A 22,935-nucleotide genomic window follows, 5' to 3' on the forward strand; every position below is an offset into this window, starting at 1 on the left:
ATATACCTTCTGCTCCCCTCTCTCTTTCTTCTTCTTCTGGAATCCCAATTATTCTAATGTTGTTTTGTCTTATGGTGTCACTTATCTCTCAAATTCTCCCTCCTGGTCCAATATTTGTTTGTCTCTCTTTTGCTCAGCTTCTTTATTCTCCGTCATTTGGTCTTTTATATCACTAATTCTTTCTTCTGCCTCATTTATCCTAGAAGTAAGAGCCTCCATTTTTTATTCCACCTCATTAATAGCTTTTTTTATTTCAACTTGGTTAGATTTTAGTTCTTTTATTTCTCCAGAAAGGGCTTTTATCTCTCCGGAGAGGGTTTCTCCAATATCTTCCATGCCTTTTTCGAGCCCGGCTAGAACCTTGAGAATTGTCATTCTGAACTCTAGATCTGACATATTACCAATGTCCGTATTGATTAGGTCCCTAGCCTTCGGTACTGCCTCATGTTCTTTTTTTTTGTGGTGAGTTTTTCCGCCTTGCCATGTTGTCCAGATAAGAATATATGAAGGAGCAAATAAAATACTAAAAGGGTGGCTAACACCCAGGAAAATGTGCTTTAAGCAAATCAAAAGAGCCCCCAAATCGTGGAGGGGAGAAAGGGGATAAAAACAAGTTCAGGAAAAAAAAAATTAGAAAAAGAAAACAAAAAAAGAAAAAAATATAAAAAAGAGTACACACACACACACACACACACACACACACATATTAGACTGGTGACTAGAACAGCATCACCCACTTAATTTTGGGAGTATTTTGGTCTCTTAGAAGAAACTACTTCCCAAAATTTTAAAGAATGAAAAACATGTAAGGGTAAACACAATGAAGGGATGGAATATGCCTATAAAGATGGAAAAAAAAACTTTTTTTTTTTTTAAATTTCTAAAAAAGGAGTTGATAAAGTAAGTTGGTTGGGAGAATAAAGAAAAAGAAAGTGGAGAGAATTTGCTCGGGCTAGAGACTAGAACAAGCCCGGAGCTAGATTTAGGGTATATTTTGATCTATTAGAAGAAGTTGTACCCCAAATTTTTTAGAAGAAAAAACCCTATGTGTATACAAAAAATAGATACAATGAAGGATAAAATATGACTATAATAATGAAGGTTCAAAAAAGATTATTATTATTTTTTTTAATGAAAGGTATTGTTAAGATAAACTAGTTAAAAACATTAAAAGAGGAAAGGGTAAAAGTTAAAAAAAAATTTAACAGAAGAAAAAAAACAAAATTTAAAAAAATTAACTGCAAGACTAAAGAATCAGGGGAGAAAGCCATGAATTCCATGCTTTGCTTTCTCCTCCTCTGCTGTTCTCCTTGGTAAGTAAACTTGGTCTTGGCTGGATTTCTTGTGGATCTTCTGGGGGAGGGGCCTGTTGTAGTGATTCTCAAGTGTCTTTGCCCAAGGCGGAATTGCACCGGCCCTTACCAGGGGCCGGGCTAAGTAATCCGCTCAGGTTTGCTTTTGGGAGCTTTTGTTCCCTAAGCGCTTTCCATAGAGTTCTGGAGGACGGGAATGAAAATGGCGGCCTCCCAATCTCCAGCCTGGAGGATCCGAGAGCTCGGGGCCCCACTCCTCAGTGCGTCCTCAGAGAAAAGTGCTCAATCACTTCTGTCTCCCTGGCCTCCGACCGCGCTCCAAGCTCACCCAGCCTGTGACCAAGCATCTCTGTCTCTGGCACATAGCTCCGCCTGGAGTCTCCGAACTCCGCAGATCCCTGAGCTCCCCCAGGGGGTCCTCCCTGGATCTTGTGGGGACTTCACTCACAGAGCAGTGGCCTGTGCCATGGATTACGGTTCAAGGTAACCCCGAGTTGAGCGCTCACTCCTCGGCTTCGTCTCTGTAGCCGGCTTCCCCATTCTAATACCTGCAAGCTCTGCGACACTCAGACACCCCCGATCCTTCTGTGACCCTGCGGGACCTGGGGCCACACTGACCCCGTGTGGGCTTCACCCCGGTTTAGCCTCTGGAGCAAAGTCCCTCAGTGGAGCAGACTTTTAAAAGTCCTGATTTAGTGCTCCGTTGCTCCGCCGCTTGCCAGGAGCCGGCCCCTCCCCCTGCGGTCTATCTTCCCATAGCTTTGGATTCACTTCTCCACCGGTCCTACCTTTCAGAAAGTGGTTGATTTTCTGTTTCTAGAATTGTTGCTCTTCTTCTCTTTGGTCTCCTCTTGGATTTGTAGGTGTTTGCAGTGGTTTGATAAGCTATCTAGCTGATCTCCTGCCACCTGATGTCGTCTCAGCCTGCTACTTCTCCACCATCTTGACCCCTCCACGTTTCTTTTTTATTGTCTAAGTTCTCCAGCTAAGATTTCAAGTACTATTTTAAATAAGAGTGGTAAGAGTGGACACCCTTTTCTTGTTCTTGATCTTCAGCCTTTCACTGTTGAGTATAATGACCTGTGGGCTTGTCATATATGGCCTCTTATTATGTTTGGGTATACTCTTCTATACCTAATTTGTTTAGAGTTTTTTAACAGGGAACGAAGCTGTACTTTGTCAAATACTTTTTCTGTAGCTATTGAGATGATCATGTGCTATTTATCTCTCATTCTACTAATGTGATGTATCATATTTATGATTTGCCTATGTTGAAACATCTTGTATCCCAGCGATAAATACCCCTCGATCATGGTCTATGATCCTTTTAATGTGCTACTGAATTCAATTTGCTAATATTTTCTTGAGAACTTTGTGCAGAGACATCTATTGCATGTATATTCATCAGGGACATTGGCCTATAGTTTTCTTGTGATGTCCTTATCTGGCTTTGATATGAGGGTAATGCTAGCCTCGTAAAGTAAGTCAGGAAGTATTTCCTCCTTTCCAACTTTTTAGAGAGTTTGAGAAGAATTGGCATTAATTTTTCTTTAATGTTTGGTAGAATTCACCAGAGAGACCACCTGATCCTGGACTTTCTTTGCTGGGAGGTTTTTGATTACTGATTCAATCTCTTTACTCATTTCTGATCTGTTCAGTTATTTTATGTCTTCATGATTCAGTCTTGTTAGGTTGCATGTTTCTAGTAATTTATCCATGTTTTCTAGATTATCCATTTTATTGGCCTATAATTGTTCATAGTAGTCTCTTATGTTCCTTTGTATTTCTGTGGTATCAATGGTAATGCTTCTTTCATTTCCGATTTTGAATCTTGTGTTTTCTTAGTCCAAGTAAAGTTCTGTCATTTTTATTTATTTTTCAAAAAAAAACAAAAACAAAAACAAACAAACAAAAAAAAAAACCCGGCTCTAGTTTCACTGATCTTTTCTAATGTTTCTCTGTTACCTCTTTCAATTTTTTGTATTCTGATCTTTGTTATTTCTTTTCTCCTGTTAACTTTGAATTTAGTTTGTTCTTTTTCTGGTTCCTTGAGGTATAAAGTCAGGTCGTTTATTTGGGATCTTTCTTGTTTCTTAACATAGGCATTTATCACTCAAAACATCCTTCTCAGAACTGCTTTTTTATGCATTCTGTTGGATGTATACACCACATGATACTGTAAGATATACTTATCTTACTTATACTGTAAGATATACTTATCTTTCCCAGTGTGTTGTATATTTTCATATATATTCATAAAATATTTTCATATATTTTCATTTTACTAATTAGTGTCCTTTTATTTCAGCTGGAAGCACTCCTTTCAGCACTTTTTAAGGGAGAGCTAATGGTGAAGGACTCCTTCAGCTTTTGTCCGGGAAAGTCTTTATCTCTCTTTCATTTCTGTAGGAAAACTTTGTCAGACAAGAGTATTTTGGCTGGCAGTTTCCTTTCAGCACCTTGAATCACCTGACTCTCTTCTGGTTGCTAAGTTCTCTGCAGAGAAATCCACTGATAGACATATTCCTTGAAAGATACAAGCTTCTCTTCTTTTGATCCTTTTAAGATTCTCTTTGATTTTCTGACAGTTTTATTATCATGTCTCTCATCAAGCTGTTTGCTTGATAACCTGTCAATTTTATAAACTTGATTATCCAAATTTCTCACCATATTTGGATAGCTGTCAGCCATTACTTCTTTTGAATAAGCTTTCTGCCCCCCTCCTCCATCTCTTCCTTTTGGAACTCCAGTGAATTCACAAATTGTTTCTTTGACGGTATCCTATAAATCAGGCTTTCTTCAGTCTTTTCTCCATTTTTATTTGTTCTCTCACTGGATAATATCAACTTTCCTGCCTCTTTTTTTTTTCTTTTAAAGATATATTTGGGAGCGGTGGGGGGCAGTGCATGTGCCAGGCTGGGGGATAGGGGGAGAGGAGGAATCCTCAAGCATGCTCCCTGTTCATGGGGAGCCCATCATGGGGCTCCATCCCAGGATCCTGAGCTATGACCTTAAATGAAATCAAGAGTTGGATGCTTAACCGAATGAGCCATCCAAGCACCCCTCAACTTTCCTGTCCTCTTTCTTTCTTTTGCTTGATTCTTTCTTTTGCTTGATCCATTCTACTATAGATGTTCTCTACTTCCCCCTTTTTAATTTTACTCATTATATTTTTCAGCCCCAGAATAAATTCTTTCTTATGATTTCTCTATCTGTTACAACTCTCATTTTGTTCATGTATTGTTTCCAGATTCCACTGAATTATCTTTTTGTGTTTTCTTATACCTCATTAACTTTCCTTTAAAAAGCTCTTTTGAACTCTTTGTTGGGTAAATCACAGATCTCCATGTTTTTGGGATCTGTTACTGGAAGACTATTGTGATTCTCTGGTGTTGTCATGTTTTCTTGATTTTTCATGTTCCTTGAAGTTTTACATTATTGTCTTCACATCTGAAGTAGCAGTCACCTCCTCTACCCTTTACTAACTGCTCTTGCCAATTTATCCAAACTTGCATTTCTCTCCTCCAAGAGTGCTGAACTTTTTGGCTAGAAATATGGACTTCCACAAAGGCTGTTTTGTCCAGGTGTTACTAAGACAGTATTTCTCAGGTGCTTCCACACCATGGCCAAGAGGGCTAGAGCTGTTTCACATGCCATTACAGGTCCACAGCCAGAACCATGGTCTGTATGCCTAGTACCTGATGCATCGGGTTCCTCCCAGGTCCTTTGGCATATGGTGTTGGAGATCCCACAGCTTCCATTTTTGTCCATGAACAGATGTCAATTATTGTTGGGGCGAGAGGACATGAATGAGGGACACCTTATTCAGCCATGATGCCATCATCTAAATTTAGTTAATTTAAATATAAAAACCACATAAAGCCCCTGACTACCATATTGTGCAGCCCAGTTATAGAAGCTTTGTTATACATATACTGTCTTACTGGAATTCTCTTGTAGAAGTAAAATTAAAGGAAACTTGAAAATTATTGACCTGGGTATTTAATTAATGAAAGTAAATAAAACTAAGCAAAAAGTAACATTTCTAGCATAAGCTGTCAGAGTTGTGATCCAAAAGCTTATCTTCCTATGTGGAACTTAAGAAACAAGGCAGAGAATCATAGGGGAAGAAAGGAAGAAATGAAACAAGACAAAACTAGAGAGGGAGACAAACCATAAGATCTCTAAATCATAGGAAACAAACAGAGGGTTGCTGGAGGGGAGGGAGGGGTAAGGATGGGGTAATTGGGTGATGGACACTGGGGAGGGTATGTGTTGCAAGGAGCACTGAGTATTATATAAGACTGATGAATCATGGACCTGTACCCTGAAACAAATAATATATTTTATGTTAATTAAATTTAAATTAAAAAAAAATTTTTAAAGCTTATTTTCTCATAAAGTAGCTGTCAGAAATCATTAAAGAATCTCTCTTAACCTCTTATGAAACAGGCTTTCAAGACAATTACTACAACAACATACCAGGGTTCCATTTACATCCTGACTCAGGTTCTTCATCTCCCCAACAATGAATGCAACAAGGTAAGTGCTCATTTTCACACTCTCAGAAAACTCATCTTGAACGAGTCCATCTTCCATGATGACTGATGAATTCTACAAGCAAAGGGGAAAAGATATCTAGGTAACTATGGGAATAAATGACAGTAACAAACTAAGAAATTGAAAATTCAAATAGGACACAAGTAGGGAAGATGTTGGCATATTTTAGTCTCTCAGCACAAGAGAGCATGACTCTTACTCTAAACAGAGCATGGCCTTTACTCTCAACCTGCTCCATTGTGCCTCATCATGCAAATACACCGAGTACAGTGAAAATCTTTAAGGAATTTTAATTCCAAAAGATCCACTTTAAATAAATGTAACTTAGAAATAGTGAATATCAGTGGTTCTGTCTTTCCCCTTTAAAATACCACCAAAACCAAATCCTTCCTTATGATGTAGGAGTGCTCCACTCTACTGCTACAAATTCAGAAGAAGGAGCTACAATTGGGATATCCCTCTGAAAGATCTGAAACAGCTTTTTTAAAGTGCCATGTTGATGACCTTAAGAAGGCTTAGCAGAATCAAAGGTGATAAGTCACTAGAGAAGTATGCAGTAGACACAAGATGAGAGAATGCAGGCAACGTTGCAAGATTTTCTGACCATGAATTAAGATATGTTTTGGGATATTAGGCAAGTAGGTATCTCCCCTCTTTTAAAGGAAGATTAAGGTGAAGAGTATGGCTAGGAGTGGAGCTGCTGAAGTGATGTCCCAATTGAAGGACAGATCACATCCTCTCTTATCTGGATGACTCCATAGTCTGTTAGATGTGGCTGTTCCTCTCTACTAACCACATGGGTTCCACATGGCCACTCATGTGTCAGGGAAAAAACCAAAACCCTAGCTTCTGTTTAGCATAAAAGAAATTCTTCTTTGTTTCATCCCCACTGCCTCCCACACAGAATTTACATCTAAGAAAGAGGTACACACTCTTGATAAACCTCCACATTACCATAGAGATTTTTCAAATAACCAATAAAACACCAAGGTCAGTCATGATTCAACACTATCATGTATCACTATTTAGAATAGCAAATACACATCTCAGAAAATACCACTGTGATCTTTAGTACTAGTTCATATAATATTATTATTTGTAATGCTTTAGTATATGGCACACACTTCCATTTCCTGCCCACACATTCCACATCCAGCAGGTCTTCCTCTTTCTTCAACTGCTCCTTGGGCTGACTTCTTAATTAATTCCAATGTATATTTTAACTTTTATTTAAGTATTTTAAGAAAGAATAAGAATGTATAGGATTTTAATCATTCTCAACATTATCACAAAGAGGAATTCAAGTATTAATTACAAAGAAAGAGATCCACTCAAAGGTTTTACATTAAGGAACAGAACAGTACCTTAGGCATATTTGATAAAGCAGTATATTGCTCATCCCTTATGATCCTGATGATAAATGTGGCTTTAAATCCTGGTTCATCAAAACAAGGAAAAGCAGATCTTGCTGCCAGGGGTTCAAACTGAGTTGCTGCAAAGTACCTAAAACAAATGTAAATTCATCCACAGTTATTGAGCACCTACTATTGAAGGCATCTTGCCAAGTACTAGGGACACTAAGATAAACCTGGCAAATCCCAGTCATTAAAGGATCTGCAATCAGCTGGGAGAGGCACAGGTTATATGATGAACAGACACCTGTCAGGCTGTAAACCATGTCATTAATAATGAAAATAAAGCAGTGGAAACAAAGGATAGGAAACAAATTCTGAGTAGCAGTTGAGATACCGTATGGAAACTGGTGACAAAATTTGAACAGTCTTAAAAAATGAGGAATATTTGAAAAGGTGGAGAGGGAAGAAAGGACACTGTAGAAAGAGTGGGAAGCACAAGACAGAGTGATGGATACTCAGGGACTGGAGGAGGCTGTCCAGGATGGCTGGAGATAAAGCCACAAAGGTAGCCTACAGTGGGCCACTGTGGTCTTAAAAAGGTTTCAGATAAGGGTGCCTGGGTAGCTCAGTGGATTAAAAAGGTTTCAGATGGACATCAGTATGAAGGGTGGTCATTAATTGCCATCAATCATCTACCCAGACTCTGGCTTCACAACACTAAACCTTAAACTTACTACTTACACTTTCATGAAGAATAAAAAAAAAAAAAAAAAAACAAAAACAAAAACAAAAAAAAACCTAGGTGCTCTGTAGTATGATGGTCTCCTTCACAATCTTCAGAAGTGTATAAAAAAAATTTCCTCCCTTTCCTACAGCACAGCAACAACACATGAGACTTTAAATCATACAAAAGTCCTCAGTTAAAAGTTGGGAGAAAAGCATAAAAAGAAAAAGAGGAGAAAATCAGATTTTCAATTAAAACGGAGGAATAAAAGAGATCTGCATTTGGGAAATCATCCCAACACGGCCATAGAGTAATCAGGGCAAAGTATGGCCCTGTTGCCCATATTTCAGGTACTAGTCCATATGGCACATGTACAATCACCCCCTGGACATGATGGCCTCACTCGCTTATGGCTTAGTTTCCACTTCAAAAAGACATATAGAAAAGAGTGTGGGATTTAGAGTAAGAAGACCCAAACCCTGCACTTTTCCAGCCATGTGACTTCAGGCAAATCAGTAACATACTCCTTGGTTTCCTTATTCATTAACTTAGGACTGAGGTAGGATCCTCTGCCAAACAGTTAGGGGTTTTATTAGAATCTATTAAGTCTATTCAAAATAAAAACTACTTGTCTGGCACAAAGTCCAACATAGATGTTTATTACCAATGCTAGATAGTCATAACTCTTCATTCACACTTAAAATTATCGTGCTTTTGTTCCCATAAGGATTTGCCCAAATAATTGTTTCTATTGAGGAAACTGCACAAAAGATAGCAATCAACATACAGGAAACAATTAAACATATTATGTTGCTAATACTCAATTTCTTCACCTCACTCCCAAATTCTTAAATACTTGACAGAAAATTATGGAAGAGAGCCACAAGGGACCAGGGGATAAAGTTTAATGATATCCATAACATGCATATAGTCTACTTAGACCACTGCTTTATTAGATAAAAACTGGATCATAATGTTCTGAGACAAAGAAAATTTTAAATTACTGTTCAAAGGGATGCAATAATAACTCTTTTACATAAAAGTCTCTTTGAGAAGGCTGCTGCTTGAGGATACTTATAATCTATCCTATCTATGTTGAATACCCTGAAGCTTATGCTTTCATTAGTGATTTCCTTTGCTTTCAGAAATACTAGCTGCACTTTGAGCATTACCTGAAGTGCTGAAGACGATTATGAATTAGCTGGGGGTCATGCAACAGAATTCTAACCACTGGGAGTAACAGTGGGTAAATGAAAAGGTGCTGTGAACTCGGGGGCCAGTACATCATAGTGGTTAAGAACAGGGCTTCTAGTGAAAATGACATTGAGGTCCCCCTCTGCTACCTGCTAGCCATAAGATGTTAGATGAGTTGCTTTATGTGCCTCTGCCTCATTACCTATAAAATGAATGAAATATTAATATCCACCTCTTTGTGGGTTTGAAAAGATCAAAGACTAAACACAGAAAGTGCTTGGAGAAGCTCCTAGCACTTTGGTTCTCAGTAAATATTATTATCACTGGAATTCAGGAGACGCACATGAAGGTCGTTATGGCAGGTGAGGGATAGGAGATAAAACAAGGGCCAGATCTGTTAAAATCTTGAACTGAATCCTATTAGAAAAGAGGAAGTGCTAAAGGATCTTAAACCAAAGATCAACATGGTTAAATGTGTACTTCTAGAAATATGAGCCTGGCAACTGTGTGTAAGATGGTGGCAAGAGAAGAGTAGGGGAAAGTGGCAAGTTTGGAGGCCAGGAGATCAGTTAAGAGGAAGCTTGAAGAGTTCAAGAAAAAGGACTGAAAAACTGAAGGACAAAGAAATAAAACACATCCCCATCCTAAATTTGTTTACTAGTTCTTTTAGTATCAGTTTATTATCTAGAACCTTAAGTATATCATCAATACCTTCTAGACTGAACTCCAAGTTCAATGACCCTACATCTTAGGGTCATTGATGTCTACACCTTAGATGACATCGGTAAAGTTCCCTGACCACAAATGTATGTTTGACATTTACATATAATCTGATTTTCCCATCAATAAGGAACATATCCCTTAATTATTTTATCTAGTTGTTTAAGTAGTTATTCTTACTACACTTTGGAGGGGGCATGTAAAAAAATTCTCTAATAGAATCATGCAAAATTAAAAGTTGGAGAGAGACCAAAAATATCGCTTTGAATTACAGTTCTCAGATACCTTGAAAGGTAAATAATCTTCTCAACTCTTATCTTCCATCAAAATATACAACCATGTGGGGCATTCATTTTACTGAAGCAGGCAGGTTAACAGATTTATATACTTTTTTAACAGCAGTATTTCACATACTACTTGTTTTAATATATTTAAAAATACTTTTTAAATAATGTTCTATTTCTTACTTTTAAGGAATTGTTTTCTCTACTTTTCTAGCATTTTCCACAACTTGATCTAGCTCATGGCAAGAATCAACAAGTGGCCATACCCAAAATCACCTTTCTCTGCCATACATTTATTCCTTCCATTAGATAGTAGTAGGCCCAAGGGACTCCAAGGGCAATAATCTGATTAGAAGAGATGACTACAGGATTTGTCTTCCAGGTTTGTTTGCATTGTTTTTATGTATATCCTGTAGTTCCTAGAGATAATGATTGTAAAGGGAGAAATAAAGGCAAGAAGCCATGAGCTGCCATAATTATAAATCTGCCCTTTTTGGGGGGGAATCCTGTTTACTATATTATAGTTCAGTTTTCTTTGTTAATAGAGACATTTGAACAGGTAAAGTTCTAGTTTTAGATCAGAGTGAAAGTAAAAAGGAAAGAAACACTGACCCACAAAGGAAATGGGTGTGAGCCTATCGTGGGTCACATTCACCTCTGGCAGTACCCACCCCCACATCTCACAATCATAAATTTGTTTTTAACATCAGATCTCACGCACGCGCCAGAATGCTTTTTTTTTTTTTTTTTTTAAGATAAAGGCAAAGAAAAAAATTACTTTTCTGCATAGGTATATAGATCTTGCTTTGTCTTTCACCATTTAAGAAGGTTCAAACCATTTCCTTAAGACAGATTTTAAATATTCATCTCTATTCTATTTTTCTCAATACACCAACATACATTTGCCAAACGGCTAGCATCAGTAATTCAAAAACTGGCTTACAAAGTAATATGAGAGAATGTGCCAATCAAATTAAACAGATCTAATAAGATTTCATGTACATTAAGAGAAATGACATTATTGCTACTTAAGAATAACCTGTATGCAGTGTACACCGCATCTTTCCAGAAACTGAAACTATATACTATGAATACTAAGATTCAAGTGAAAAATAACAGTCTAAATAGGGGCCGAATACTTTTATGTTTTGAATCGCCTTTTTTAAAAAACAAATTAAGTCTCTCCTAGATTTTTTAAAAATTCCATCAGAAATCCAAAACGAGTGACTTTTTTAATGAACAGCAAATATTAAGGACACTAAAAATGATATATGTAAGCATACAACCGTTCTTCCTGCCCTCTTTCTCCATCTCACTAAGCACCTCCTAAAAGCTCTGCATGTTAGGAAAATAGGTCTTTAAAAAAATCAATATTCTTTTTTGCATCCACCGAGATCCCGTGAGGTGACTGAAAACTAGATTCACCAGCATTAAAAGCTCAAAATAACTTAAGATTTTGTGCTAGAGACTATAACTGATATACTCTTCATCCATTTCTTCCCACCCGCCTGCCTAAATCCCTCCATGACATAGTTGCTAACGGCTTTGACTAAGACAGCAATAGTATATCCTTCCAAATCACCATTCTACTATTTTGCACATAACCTCCTTAAAAAAAAAAAAATTCCAGTTAATGTCTCTTGGTGTGGGCAAAGGAATCCATATTATGTAAGTCATCACAGAGCAAAGAAGTAGAATCATTTAGGAAGGCTACATACTTTTTCTCATTACTTTCATCTGTGTAGGAGATTCCATAAAACCCATAGTAAGAACTAGATATATTTGCTGAATACTCTATCTTCAAGGTATAATTGTGTCCTTCAAGAAGGGTTTCAGGGGCAACAATGGCAATTTGTTCATGAAATGGGTATTCCAAGACCTCAACTTGTTTTTCTTGGCTTGAAACTGCTGACATAAAGGTCACTCTCGAAATATTATGGCCTGTACTGTGAAGAATGATATTCCACGTGGCCTGAAGAGTCTGAAGTGAAATTGTCACAGAACCCTTGAATGTCATCGAGGTGAGGTTTGGGTGTAGGTTAAGTTCATAGCGTAGTGGCATAATGGTGGTGGGAAGCCTGACTTGTGCCCACGGAAACACCTTTCCATTTGTCGCAAGTGGCTGAATTAGTCTCATTGATTGGTTTTTTTTATGGCAGCCTTCTTTGGTAAAGGTACATCTGGGCAGTAGATAAATCACCATGATTATAGAAACAGCAACCACAATAAGAAAAACACAGACCGCCATGGTCCTTGCAGATGGTACGGAACAAGTCCCATCTGGGCTCGGCCTATAGCCGGTTGCACTGTTCCGAAGGCCTGAGCTTCTGTTCATGAAGGACATGCCCAGCAGTTTCGCAGATGACTCATAATCCTCTTCATCCTCATCCATCTCATGCTCACCAAGACCCCGCACCAGCAGTCGTGAACCCCGGGGCTCATATTCCACCTCATCAGGCTCTAGAGGATGCAAACAGGGCTCTTTGGCTAAATCTACCACATCTGGTTCTTCCTCAAACATGCTGTTTTCAATCATATTCCTGGGGAGCTGAAGCAGATCTAAACAACCAAAACATAAGGACAAGGCACAGAATTAGAAAAAAAATTTTGTAATAAAATGCCTACTATCAAAACCACATTTAATCTAAGAACTTTTTTATCACTAAGACTTATTTCCATCTCAGAGCTCCTGAATTAAATAAGGTGCTTATAATTTCCTTGTGTCATCCATTAAATCTCAAGCATAAATAAAAGTATACCATAGTCATGAAACAAGAAAGCTAAATAAACGAGCTAGCATCAAAAAAAGGCAGCAGAGACTAAATACTAATTTCCTTAATACACTCCTGCCTAACAACCTGGGCCCTTGTCTTGAGCTTTAAAGGCCCGTAGAGGCCCTGGCTTTCGAACCGCTGTGCCTGTCCTCACAGATCAGAGATGTGCCCACCCACATTCTATATCCCCCTTCTGGGGGACTGGGGTTTGGTCACCAGAACCACCAGAATTCCTGCCTAAAAGGCCTCAATCCTACTTCTAAGGCACTTGTGGATCTCTTCACTGAGTCTTCGCTGAGATTCTCCCTACAGAGGAACACAAACTTGGTGTATCTATTTATAGGCTCGAATGATAGTTAAGCAAGAGGCTGGGCTATTTTTTGTCTCCGTAAGGGGGATGTTCCTATTTCACAACAAACCAAAAGTGGCAAATTATATACAAAATTTCCATAATCAAGAAATCATTTAAAAATAAGACGAAAGAACTCTAAAAACCAGGTACAACTACAATCCAACCTATTATTTCATGCTTCCAGAGCATTCAGAAATATAACATATTCCTCTCTGTAACAACCATATTATATACCATGAGAATAAGTGGATCTTGAGTTAGGGAGAGCTCTTATAAACTACAAAGAACATTACTTGGCAAAAATGAGAAAACAAGACACAAAAAGTAAAAAGGGTAAATAAATCACACACAGTCAATCATTCCTAAGATAAGATCACCCAATGTTCTTTATTTAAGAATAGTAGAAATTTAGCTTTAAGGGATCTCAACAGTTTGGTGACTGAAACCTCCATTAACCTTTCTCTGCTAAGTACTTCATACATTATCATTTCTAACCCTCACAACAATTCTATAAAATGGCAAGTATAACTATTTCAGACATGAGAAAACAAAAAAGAGAAATGTGTTAATTTAGCTTCATTAAGTCACAGTTGTTTCAACACACAACTGATACTGAAGTCCAGGTCTAAAAATCTAATTCCAAATTTTAGATTATTCCCATTATTATACTGTATCATCTTATTTAACTAATTCAATAAAAATAAGAGTTTATATCTAAATTATTTATTTTGCCCTTGGCAATGAAGTTGCTAAGAGTATTATTTTACCATCATCAGAACAAAACTTACATAAAATTATTTAATATCTAAATATCTACCTTAACAGAAATGCCATGTATTTTGCATTATCCAACAAACACTGAACAGTGGTAACCCATAATCCATGAAACAAAGTATCAGTAAATATTAGGACAAAATTGAGTCTTTTTTTTTTTAAGATTTTATTTATTTGACAGAGAGAGATCACAGTAGACAGAGAGGCAGGCAGAGAGAGAGAGAGGGAAGCAGGCTCCCTGCTGAGCAGAAAGCCCGATGCAGGACTCGATCCCAGGACCCTGAGATCATGACCTGAGCTGAAGGCAGCGGCTTAACCCACTGAGTCACCCAGGCGCCCTCAAAATTGAGTCTTGAACCAAGTATGGTCTGTGGACCAGCGCATCAGCATCACCTTGCAACTTTATGGAAGAGCAGACTCTCAAGTCCCTTTCCTGAGACGGAATTTTAGCAAATCCTCAGGTGACTTATGTGCACATCCACTTAAGCAGCACCGGTTTCAGCCTTCCCTACGGTCACATCCCAGCCGGCACTAGACACTTCATTCCTGGCTGTACTCGCCGCTTCAAACTGCGTCCTCTTCTGAGAACAACACATTGCTGTTTCAAACTATCCTCCACGTGCCTGTTCTCCCTGTTCCCCTGGCCAGCAACGTCATCATTTCTCCCTTCCATCCCAGGCTACCAGGTGAACATGTTATTCCATAACTCAGGTTCAGTTGCTACGATATAAATTAAGAAAAGTTATTTTCTTTTTGTTTCTCCTTTTTTAAAAATTACATTAAAAAATAAACTTTCTTTTCCCTACATGTCACCCCTTTCTGCTTTGGGGAGCACAGAGAACCCAACGAGGTTACCTTTTCCTATCTCCTCTCTATCCTGAACTTCCATACAAGCCATGCTACTACTTTATAAGTTTTCTTTGAATAAAACGTTTGGTCACATTCTAGGGGTGGGTTTAGCAAGCCGCCATTTTCCCACCTCCTGTGAATGACCTACAAACGGAAGAAGAGTGACTATAAAATCCTGCTTTAGGCATTTCATCTCCTACACATCCGATAGTACTCCTACTTCTCATGACAAAGTGCTGGGTTTTGTTTTGTTTTGTTTTGTTTTTTTGATGGTTAACTGTGTTTGGAGGTCATTTACTTCTTTAACAGAGCAAATATTGCTGTAACTGAACTTCAAAAGAATTTTTTTAACTCTTAATGAACTCCTAATAGTTAGAAATTTTCTGTGTAGTTTTTAGTCCTGGCACAGTGCTGAAGCTTAATTGCTTAATTTGCTTTTTTTAAATATCTAAAAGGTTTTTTCTGACTTTTTTTTTTAACCTCATGTAGGAAAATTATGTTCTCTTAGCATTTGCCCATATTGTTTTGTTCTGTGTCAGACCTGATGTAGACAACAAGGAGGTCGGCACAGTATGGCTTTTTTTATTTAATCAATTTCTAAACTAACTCTAGGTATAACTTCAGTTAACTTAGAGCACACCCACTCTTGAATTCACATCCCTTGGAACTTTGGTTTTGTGTGTTTTGATTCCTCAGCAGTGCCTTTTTTTAAAGGCAAGCAGTATTCTACCATCTGACCATTTAAGCATCACCTGTCTGTATTTCATTTACTACAAATCTTGTGATAAGGGTTTAGTCAGATGTCTAACAAATCCAAATACCCTACTTTTGTTATTTATCACCTATTCAGATTAATAGCTATGTAGAATTTTAATCTTTCAGAAGTAGAATATATTGACTTATCTACTATAATTTATTGCACATTAAAGGGAAATTTTTGTATATGCGTATAATATCAAATTAAATATATCAAACCAGGGGGAATCATTCTTGTTATAGGTAACCCATGAAGACTATACTTCCAACTTATTTAAGAAAATTTTGCCTTGGGGGCACCTGGGTGCCTCAGTGGGTTAAGCATCTGCCTTCGGCTCAGGTCATGATCGCAGGGTCCTGGGATTGAGCCCTGCGTCGGGCTCTCTGCGTTGGGTTCCCTGCTCAGCAGGAAGCCTGCCTCTCCCTCTCCCATTCCACCTGCTTGTGTTCCCTCTCTTGCTGCGTCTCTCTCTGTCAAATAAATAAATAAAACCTTAAAAAATTTTTTTTTTTGCTTTGGACTCCTAAATCGATACACTTTGATCTCAGCATTAAACTGTAATGGAACATGATTACCCCTTGCTCTAATGGATTTATTTATATTAAAAGAAGGGATCCTACAGAAACAGGAAATTTTCTAAAACCTCTTAATCCATATATACATGCTATCTATAAGCCAGAAGCAAAGAACGTCCTAACTGACATGTTTCCATTTTAAATAAATAAGCCCATCTGGTAATCTGAGACAACGGAAGACATTTCTCTTCCTCAGATACCATGAACCGGTGCTCCTCAATGTTGTCTGTGGATCAATGTTGATACACAAACTGTTATCTGTCTGTGACAGGATATATGTGGACAATTAGTATTTAAAAACTTTCATAGCAGTTTGTCAATTATTTTATGGCTATCAATTTAATTATTTAAAAAAATGGACCTTACAGTTCACTTGTGTTTTTCACTTCAGCTTTCCAATAATTCATATTTTTAAATGCTATAAAACTTCTGCAACAGATTAAAAATTTAAAAAAATTAAAAACCTCTATTATTCAGCGCAGCTAATATGGGAAGCAATGAGTTAGATTGTCACTATAATGGCAATCCAGGTCAATATGAAGTTCTCAACTATGACAGCAAAAGAAATGAAAAGGAGGGAATGATTATAAGTCCTGTTAAAAAGGGAGAATACCCAGGAACTGAGGCTTCCTTGGGCCAGACAGGTCTGTAAGATGGAGCGACAGAGGGAAGTCTATGTCAATTCCTGATACACATTCTGGCTTGGATAACTGGAAGAAAGAATGCCATTCATTGAGATTGAGAATATAGCTTTTCAAATTCTCTTTCTTGGTTTTTTTGTTTGTTTGTTTGTTTTGTTTTTTTGCGGGGGGGAGTGTAAGAGGAGGAATAATGAGAATGGAGTTAGGGGATGGCATTTGTTATGGGTCATGACATATTTAATACATCTCTCAGATAGCCAGGTGGAGATGTTTAATTAACAGCATATTACAGAGTTAAAGACCTCACTTTAGAAAGAAGTTCAAATTCTGCCTCTTCTACTGACTCTTTGACCTCAAAGAGATAACCAAACATCCCTTCACTTCAATTTCCTCACCTATAAATGTGGAAAGCAGAACTATTTTGTAGGACTGTTATGGGGATCAGGTCATGTGGATCTGGATTCAAAACAGGGATTTGCATGGAAGATTCAGATTTCAGAATCACCTGGGTATACAAAATGAAAACCATGCAGATAAGTGATACTACTGAAAGGGAAGTAAAAGAGAGCATCAGCACTGAAGACATGGGCAAAGGAAGAGGGGCAGAAAAGGAGAATAAGAAGGAGTGTGCTACAGGTAGGAAAATCAGGAAGTAGTATACCAGAAAACAAAGGAAGTTTTCATGAAGGAAGTGGTCAGCATTAAACGTCTTAGAAAGGTCACAGAAAATGAGGCCTGGAGAGGTCACCAGATTTGGCAACCAGGGAACAGTGACTTCTTGTAGAACACCTTCAGGGGGCATAGTGGGAATGAAAGCCTAACTTCCAACAGTCCAAAGAATGGAAAATTAACATAGGAAGGCAAGAGCTGCAGACCATTCCTTCAAGGTACATAGTGATGAGTCCAGAAAACAAAACAAAACAAAACAAAAAACACAGGGTCAAACCAAAAGACAAGATGGCACAGGGCACCTGGGTGGCTCAGTGGGTTAAGCCTCTGCCTTCGGCTCAGGTCATGGTCTCAGGGTCCTGGGATTGAGTCCTACATTGGGCTCTCTGCTCAGTGGAGAGCCTGCTTCCTCCTCTCTCTCTGCCTGCCTCTCTGCCTACTTGTGATCTCTGTCTGTCAATAAATAAATAAAATCTTAAAAAAAAAAAAAAAAGAAAAGACGGCACAGAGAAGAGTTAAGTTTTTTTGTTTTGTTTTTTGTTTATTTGTCCGTCTTTAAGATGGAAACAACTTAAGCATGAAGGAAAAGTAATGAATGACAAAATGTGGAGGTAAAGGAGTAGACAAGAGGAAATGTTGGAATAACATCCCAGAGGAGTAGAAAGACGTCACAAAAACTCCAGTAGACAGATTAACCTTGATGGGAATGAGGCACTTCTCCTCTGAGCCTGGGAGACAGAAAGTAAAGACAGAGAAGAAAAATGTTTAAGCGCACGAAAAGCTTGGATGTGAACACAGAGCGCCTCCATGTTCTCTGTGATGGAAGAATCAAGGTCATCTGCTCCAAGGCAGTTGTGCAGAAGGCATAGGTAGCTTAAGGACAAAAATAAAGTACAGAAGCCATACCAGAGGACCAGGGACAGAGTATGGCTGAGAAGTTCAGTATGCCCAGCAGAATTTGTTGTACTACCAGTCTCCATAAATGCCTTTGGCAGTGCTTACCAGTCCAAGTCTAAAAGAAGAAAAAGTGTGTTATGTGTATCTTACCACAATTACAAAAATGAAAATATAAATGCCAAAAAATTTTTAAAGAGTAGAGAAAGCAGATGGGTTAATTTGGTATTCAATGTATAGAGAGAATATGGTGAAAAGTTAAGAGGAAAATGCACAAGAGGTGCTGGCAAGAGAGAAAGTGATTAACAGAGGGATTCAATTTAGAAAACACAACAAAAAGGAAAGCTATGGCAAAAAATGTGGTGAGCAACTCAAATTAAAACAAGAAAACTTCCCACAACTTTAATCCCTTGAAACTACCATTACATTTTCTGAGAAAATGAAATAAAACGGAGTGTATTTTCAAACCAACAAGGCAAAACAACTTGAAAAGAATAGGCCTGATTTCAACAAGGCTTTTTGGGCAGATGCAAGATTGTTACATTCAATTAGGTAATAAAACAACTTGCTATATTCAAATTGGGCCTTAACAATAAAGAATTATGCTTCTTCAGAGGCCTTCCAGACATATTTAAACAGAGCTAAAAGCTTCAAGCATGAGACAGCTTTTATATCTTCTAGATCACTGCCAAATGGAAACTTCATAAAATTTCTGAGTGATTGCTAATTATCAAATACAGTAATTACTTCCCCAATAAGCAATCCTCTGTCATCAAAAAAAATTTAATCTTAAAAAGGAAAGAAAACAACTAGAATTTAGAACAAAAACAGTGATTTTTCTGTACAGTTCTGATCTGACAAAACATTATCCCACTCCTCCTCAACAGACACACTCAAAGAAAATCTTTCCTATTTATTACAATGCTTCTGCTAAGTTACATGCTTAGATACAGCATTTTCTCACCAGAATCTGGAGAGTAGTCACTGACAGAGGAAAACTTTTCAAGATGTTCTCAACAGTCCCTTTCCCTGATATACCCTGTTTGCTTACCCTTCGATGTATGAGCAGTGTCATAAAATACTAACACAGAAAGTCCTGTATGCGTTCCTACTTCTGTGTAGTGCCGTTTCAAAAACCACATTTAATTTTCCAATTGATAGGTCCAAGATCACAACCTAAGATGCATGACCCAAGTGAGGTCTTTCTTTCTTCTGTTCCCCCCTCCTACCTTGTCTCTCTTGTGAATAGACAAGACAGCAGTGAATGGAAGACTAGAGGTGGGAGACAGGAAGATCAGAGAGAAACGGTCAGTTCATAAGCACCATAAGCTCACTATTTAGTTGTAGAAGAGACTAAAATGTAATTTTCCCTTTCAAGTTACCTCTAAAGTTCACTTCAACACATAAAAATGCTGTGAGAGACTTCTACTTCCAATATGACACAGTAACTGATACCAGACTTCTTTTCTTCTCATAAGCAACTATTACCTAGACAAAATGATGCAACTATTTTTAGTTACTGGATAAACGAGCCATAACATGAGCTTACATTTGCCTGCTTCTCTGCCTTGGGGATACTTTCTAATTTTATTATGGTGAGATAAAGTCCTAGCTGAGCAGGACTGGTGGCAGAGACAAGACACTGGAGAGGACAGAACTGTGCAGAGTGGGGACCACATAAGTTTGTATAGAGTTACCTGAGAGTCCTTAACCAATGCTAGGCATAACTACATAAGGCTTACCTAAGAGTGGCTGTAATAAGGTTAATATGGAGTAGAACTACTAGAGGTCAAGCAGGATAGGGAAACACTGCCAGTCTAACCCAACCTGAAGAAAGAGAACTATGAAACTCTGTACATCAATATGAAAAGCTAGGAAGACTTCACTTTAAGGGGAAAAGCACACCCTAGAATAAGACCAACTCTAGACCACATTAACAAAATTTAAAACCAAGCCCTAACAAAACCCACAGAGCAAAAAGAATCTGGGGGCAAAATTGTGCTAAGTTAGAGGACCCTGAGAAAAACCTTGAGCTTTCCACAGATAGTCCCCAGCAAACCTATACAGGGCCATCAGCCAGTAACTAAACTACTAAAACAAACACCACTCTACAAAGAATTTTTTTTTAATCAGCATCTCTACAGTGTATAAACACTATTCATTCATTACTAGACATTCAACAAAACAAGAAATGTGATGCATAAGAAAAAATAAGTCAATAGAAACTGACTTTAATTTGGCCTAGATATTGCATTTCATAAAAACTTCAGAGCTACTATTTGAAATATGTCTTAAATAAAGGAAAATGTTTTTGAACAACAAAGGAGAATACGTGAACAGATGAGACTCTCAACAGAGAAACTGAAACTACAAAAAAAAAAAAAAAGGAATCAAATGGGGGGTGGGGGGAATGGAAATTCTAGGACTGAAAGGTTCAATAATTAAAATAAAAAAACTCATGGAATGGACTTAATAATAGATCAGAGATGGCAGAGGAAAACAGTCCATGAACTTGACAGATCACTAGCAATTACCAATTTGAGAAACTGGGAAAAAAAAAAGACTGAAGAAAAATGAATACAGCATCAGATTTTACGGAACAGTATCAGAATGTCTAACACATATGTAATAGGAGCCCCAAAAGACTCTGAAAATAAAGCAGAAAAAATATTTTAAGACACAAAAGTTAAAATTTTATTAAGTTTGGTGACAACACTATTTACCAGATCCAAAAAGGTCATCAAACTCCAAAAACAATAAATAAAAGAAAATCATATCTAGCTACATCACAGTCGAACTGCTGAAAACCAAAGACAAAGTCTTCTGAAAGCCTAAAAACAGGACAAAAATAATACAAAGAACACTAACTTTTTATCATGACAATGGGGGCCAGAAGATGGCAGAACATTTTTAAGGCACTCCAAGAAAAAAAATTGCCAACTCAAAATTCTATATCTGATGAAAATAGCCCTCAAAAATGAGATAAAGATCTTCTCAAATATGTAATAGCTGAGAGAACTAATTTCAAGCAGATGTGCACTTCAAGATACTACTAGGAGGTTCTTTAGCCTGGAGGGAAATTATACCAGATAGAAACTCAGATCCGTAGGAAGGGAAGAATACTAAAAATAATGAGTAAGTTGTTAAAAATAAAAGTTTATTCTCTTTATTCTGCTTAAAATTTCCTTAAAACACTGTATATTAAAGCTTTTTAAAAGTAAGATAATATGTGTTTTTTATATAAAAATAAAAAATACAAGAGCACAAAGAATAGAGGGTGGATAAGAGGAATTAAATTATATTTGTGAACTGATGAGGGGAAATGGTAAGTGTCCAATGAGAAGGAGGAGGTATAAAGTAAGAAGGCAGAAGGGTCAGGTATAAAATGTTAAATGGCATAATATTCACAATAAAAAGACTTTAATAAGTTAAGGATACATATTATTAACCCTAGAGTAATCAATAAAAATGTAATTTAAAAGACAGCTAAAAAGCTAGTAAAAAAAATAAAATGAAATATTTAAAAAATACCCAATTAACCCCAAAGCCGGCATTAGAAAAGAAACAGAAACAAAAACAAAATGGACAAATAAAAAGGATAGCAAAATGGCAGATTTACACACAACCACATGAATAATTTCATCAACTGTAAATGGATTAAGAATTCCAACTAAAGGACAGAGATTATCACACTGGATTAAAAAAAGCAAGACTCAACTACACACTAATAAAAGATACTTTTTAAATTTAAGGACACAAATAGATTAACAAATCAGAATAAAATTTTGATTAAAGAAATTCATCAGGATAAGATACCAAGCTTAAATATGGATGTACCTAATAAGAGAGCTTTAAAATTCAAAATAGAAAATGGCAAAACTCAAGAAACAGAAACATCTCCAACCATAATCGGAGATTCTATCGTCTTTCTCTTCATAATTAATCAAACAAGTAGACAACAAGCAAGCCACAGAATATCTAAACAATACTATCAACTAATTTGGCCTAAAAGACATTTATAGAACATTACACCAAACAACTGCAGAATATCTATGTAACAGTCACCAAGGTGAGCCATATACTGGGCTATAAAATAAATCTCAATAACCTCTAAAAGACTGAAAGAGGGATGCCTGGGTGGCTCAGTGGGTTGAGCATCTGCCTTCAGCTTAGGTCATGATTCCAGGGTCTTGGGATCAAGTTCCTCATCAGGCTCCCTGCTCAGTGGGGAGTCTGCTTCTCCCTCTGTCTGTAGCAGCCCCTGCTTTTTTTTTGCTCTCTCTCTCTCTCTGACAAATAAATGAAATCTTTTAAAAAATAATAAAATACTTAAAGAGTTTTTTAGACTATGAACTCTGACCATAATAGAAATAATTTTTAAAAACCAATAGTAATAAATCATCTAGACGATCTCTAGGTATTTGGAAAACAGAAAACAAACTTCTAAATTATTCAGAAGTCAAAGAATAAACCACTAAGAATTTAGAAACTATGAAATAA

The 22,935-nt window shown here is 37.3% G+C and overlaps 1 protein-coding gene across 1 annotated transcript in view; it reads right to left on the bottom strand.

Annotated features, from left to right (window-relative positions):
* LNPEP (leucyl and cystinyl aminopeptidase) overlaps positions 1–22,935 on the bottom strand; it is a 96,358-nt gene that overhangs the window by 46,711 nt on the left and 26,712 nt on the right. Inside the window, exons 2-4 of the mRNA XM_080805014.1 lie at positions 11,869–12,709; positions 7,238–7,376; positions 5,796–5,927 (exon numbers count right to left, since the gene is read on the bottom strand). Of these exons, the coding sequence (XP_080661140.1) occupies positions 5,796–5,927; positions 7,238–7,376; positions 11,869–12,709 (1,112 nt within the window). The remainder of the gene's footprint in view (positions 1–5,795; positions 5,928–7,237; positions 7,377–11,868; positions 12,710–22,935) is intronic.

This window comes from Martes martes (assembly GCF_963455335.1).
Source record: "Martes martes genome assembly, chromosome: 5".
NCBI classification, from domain to species: Eukaryota; Metazoa; Chordata; class Mammalia; order Carnivora; family Mustelidae; genus Martes; species Martes martes.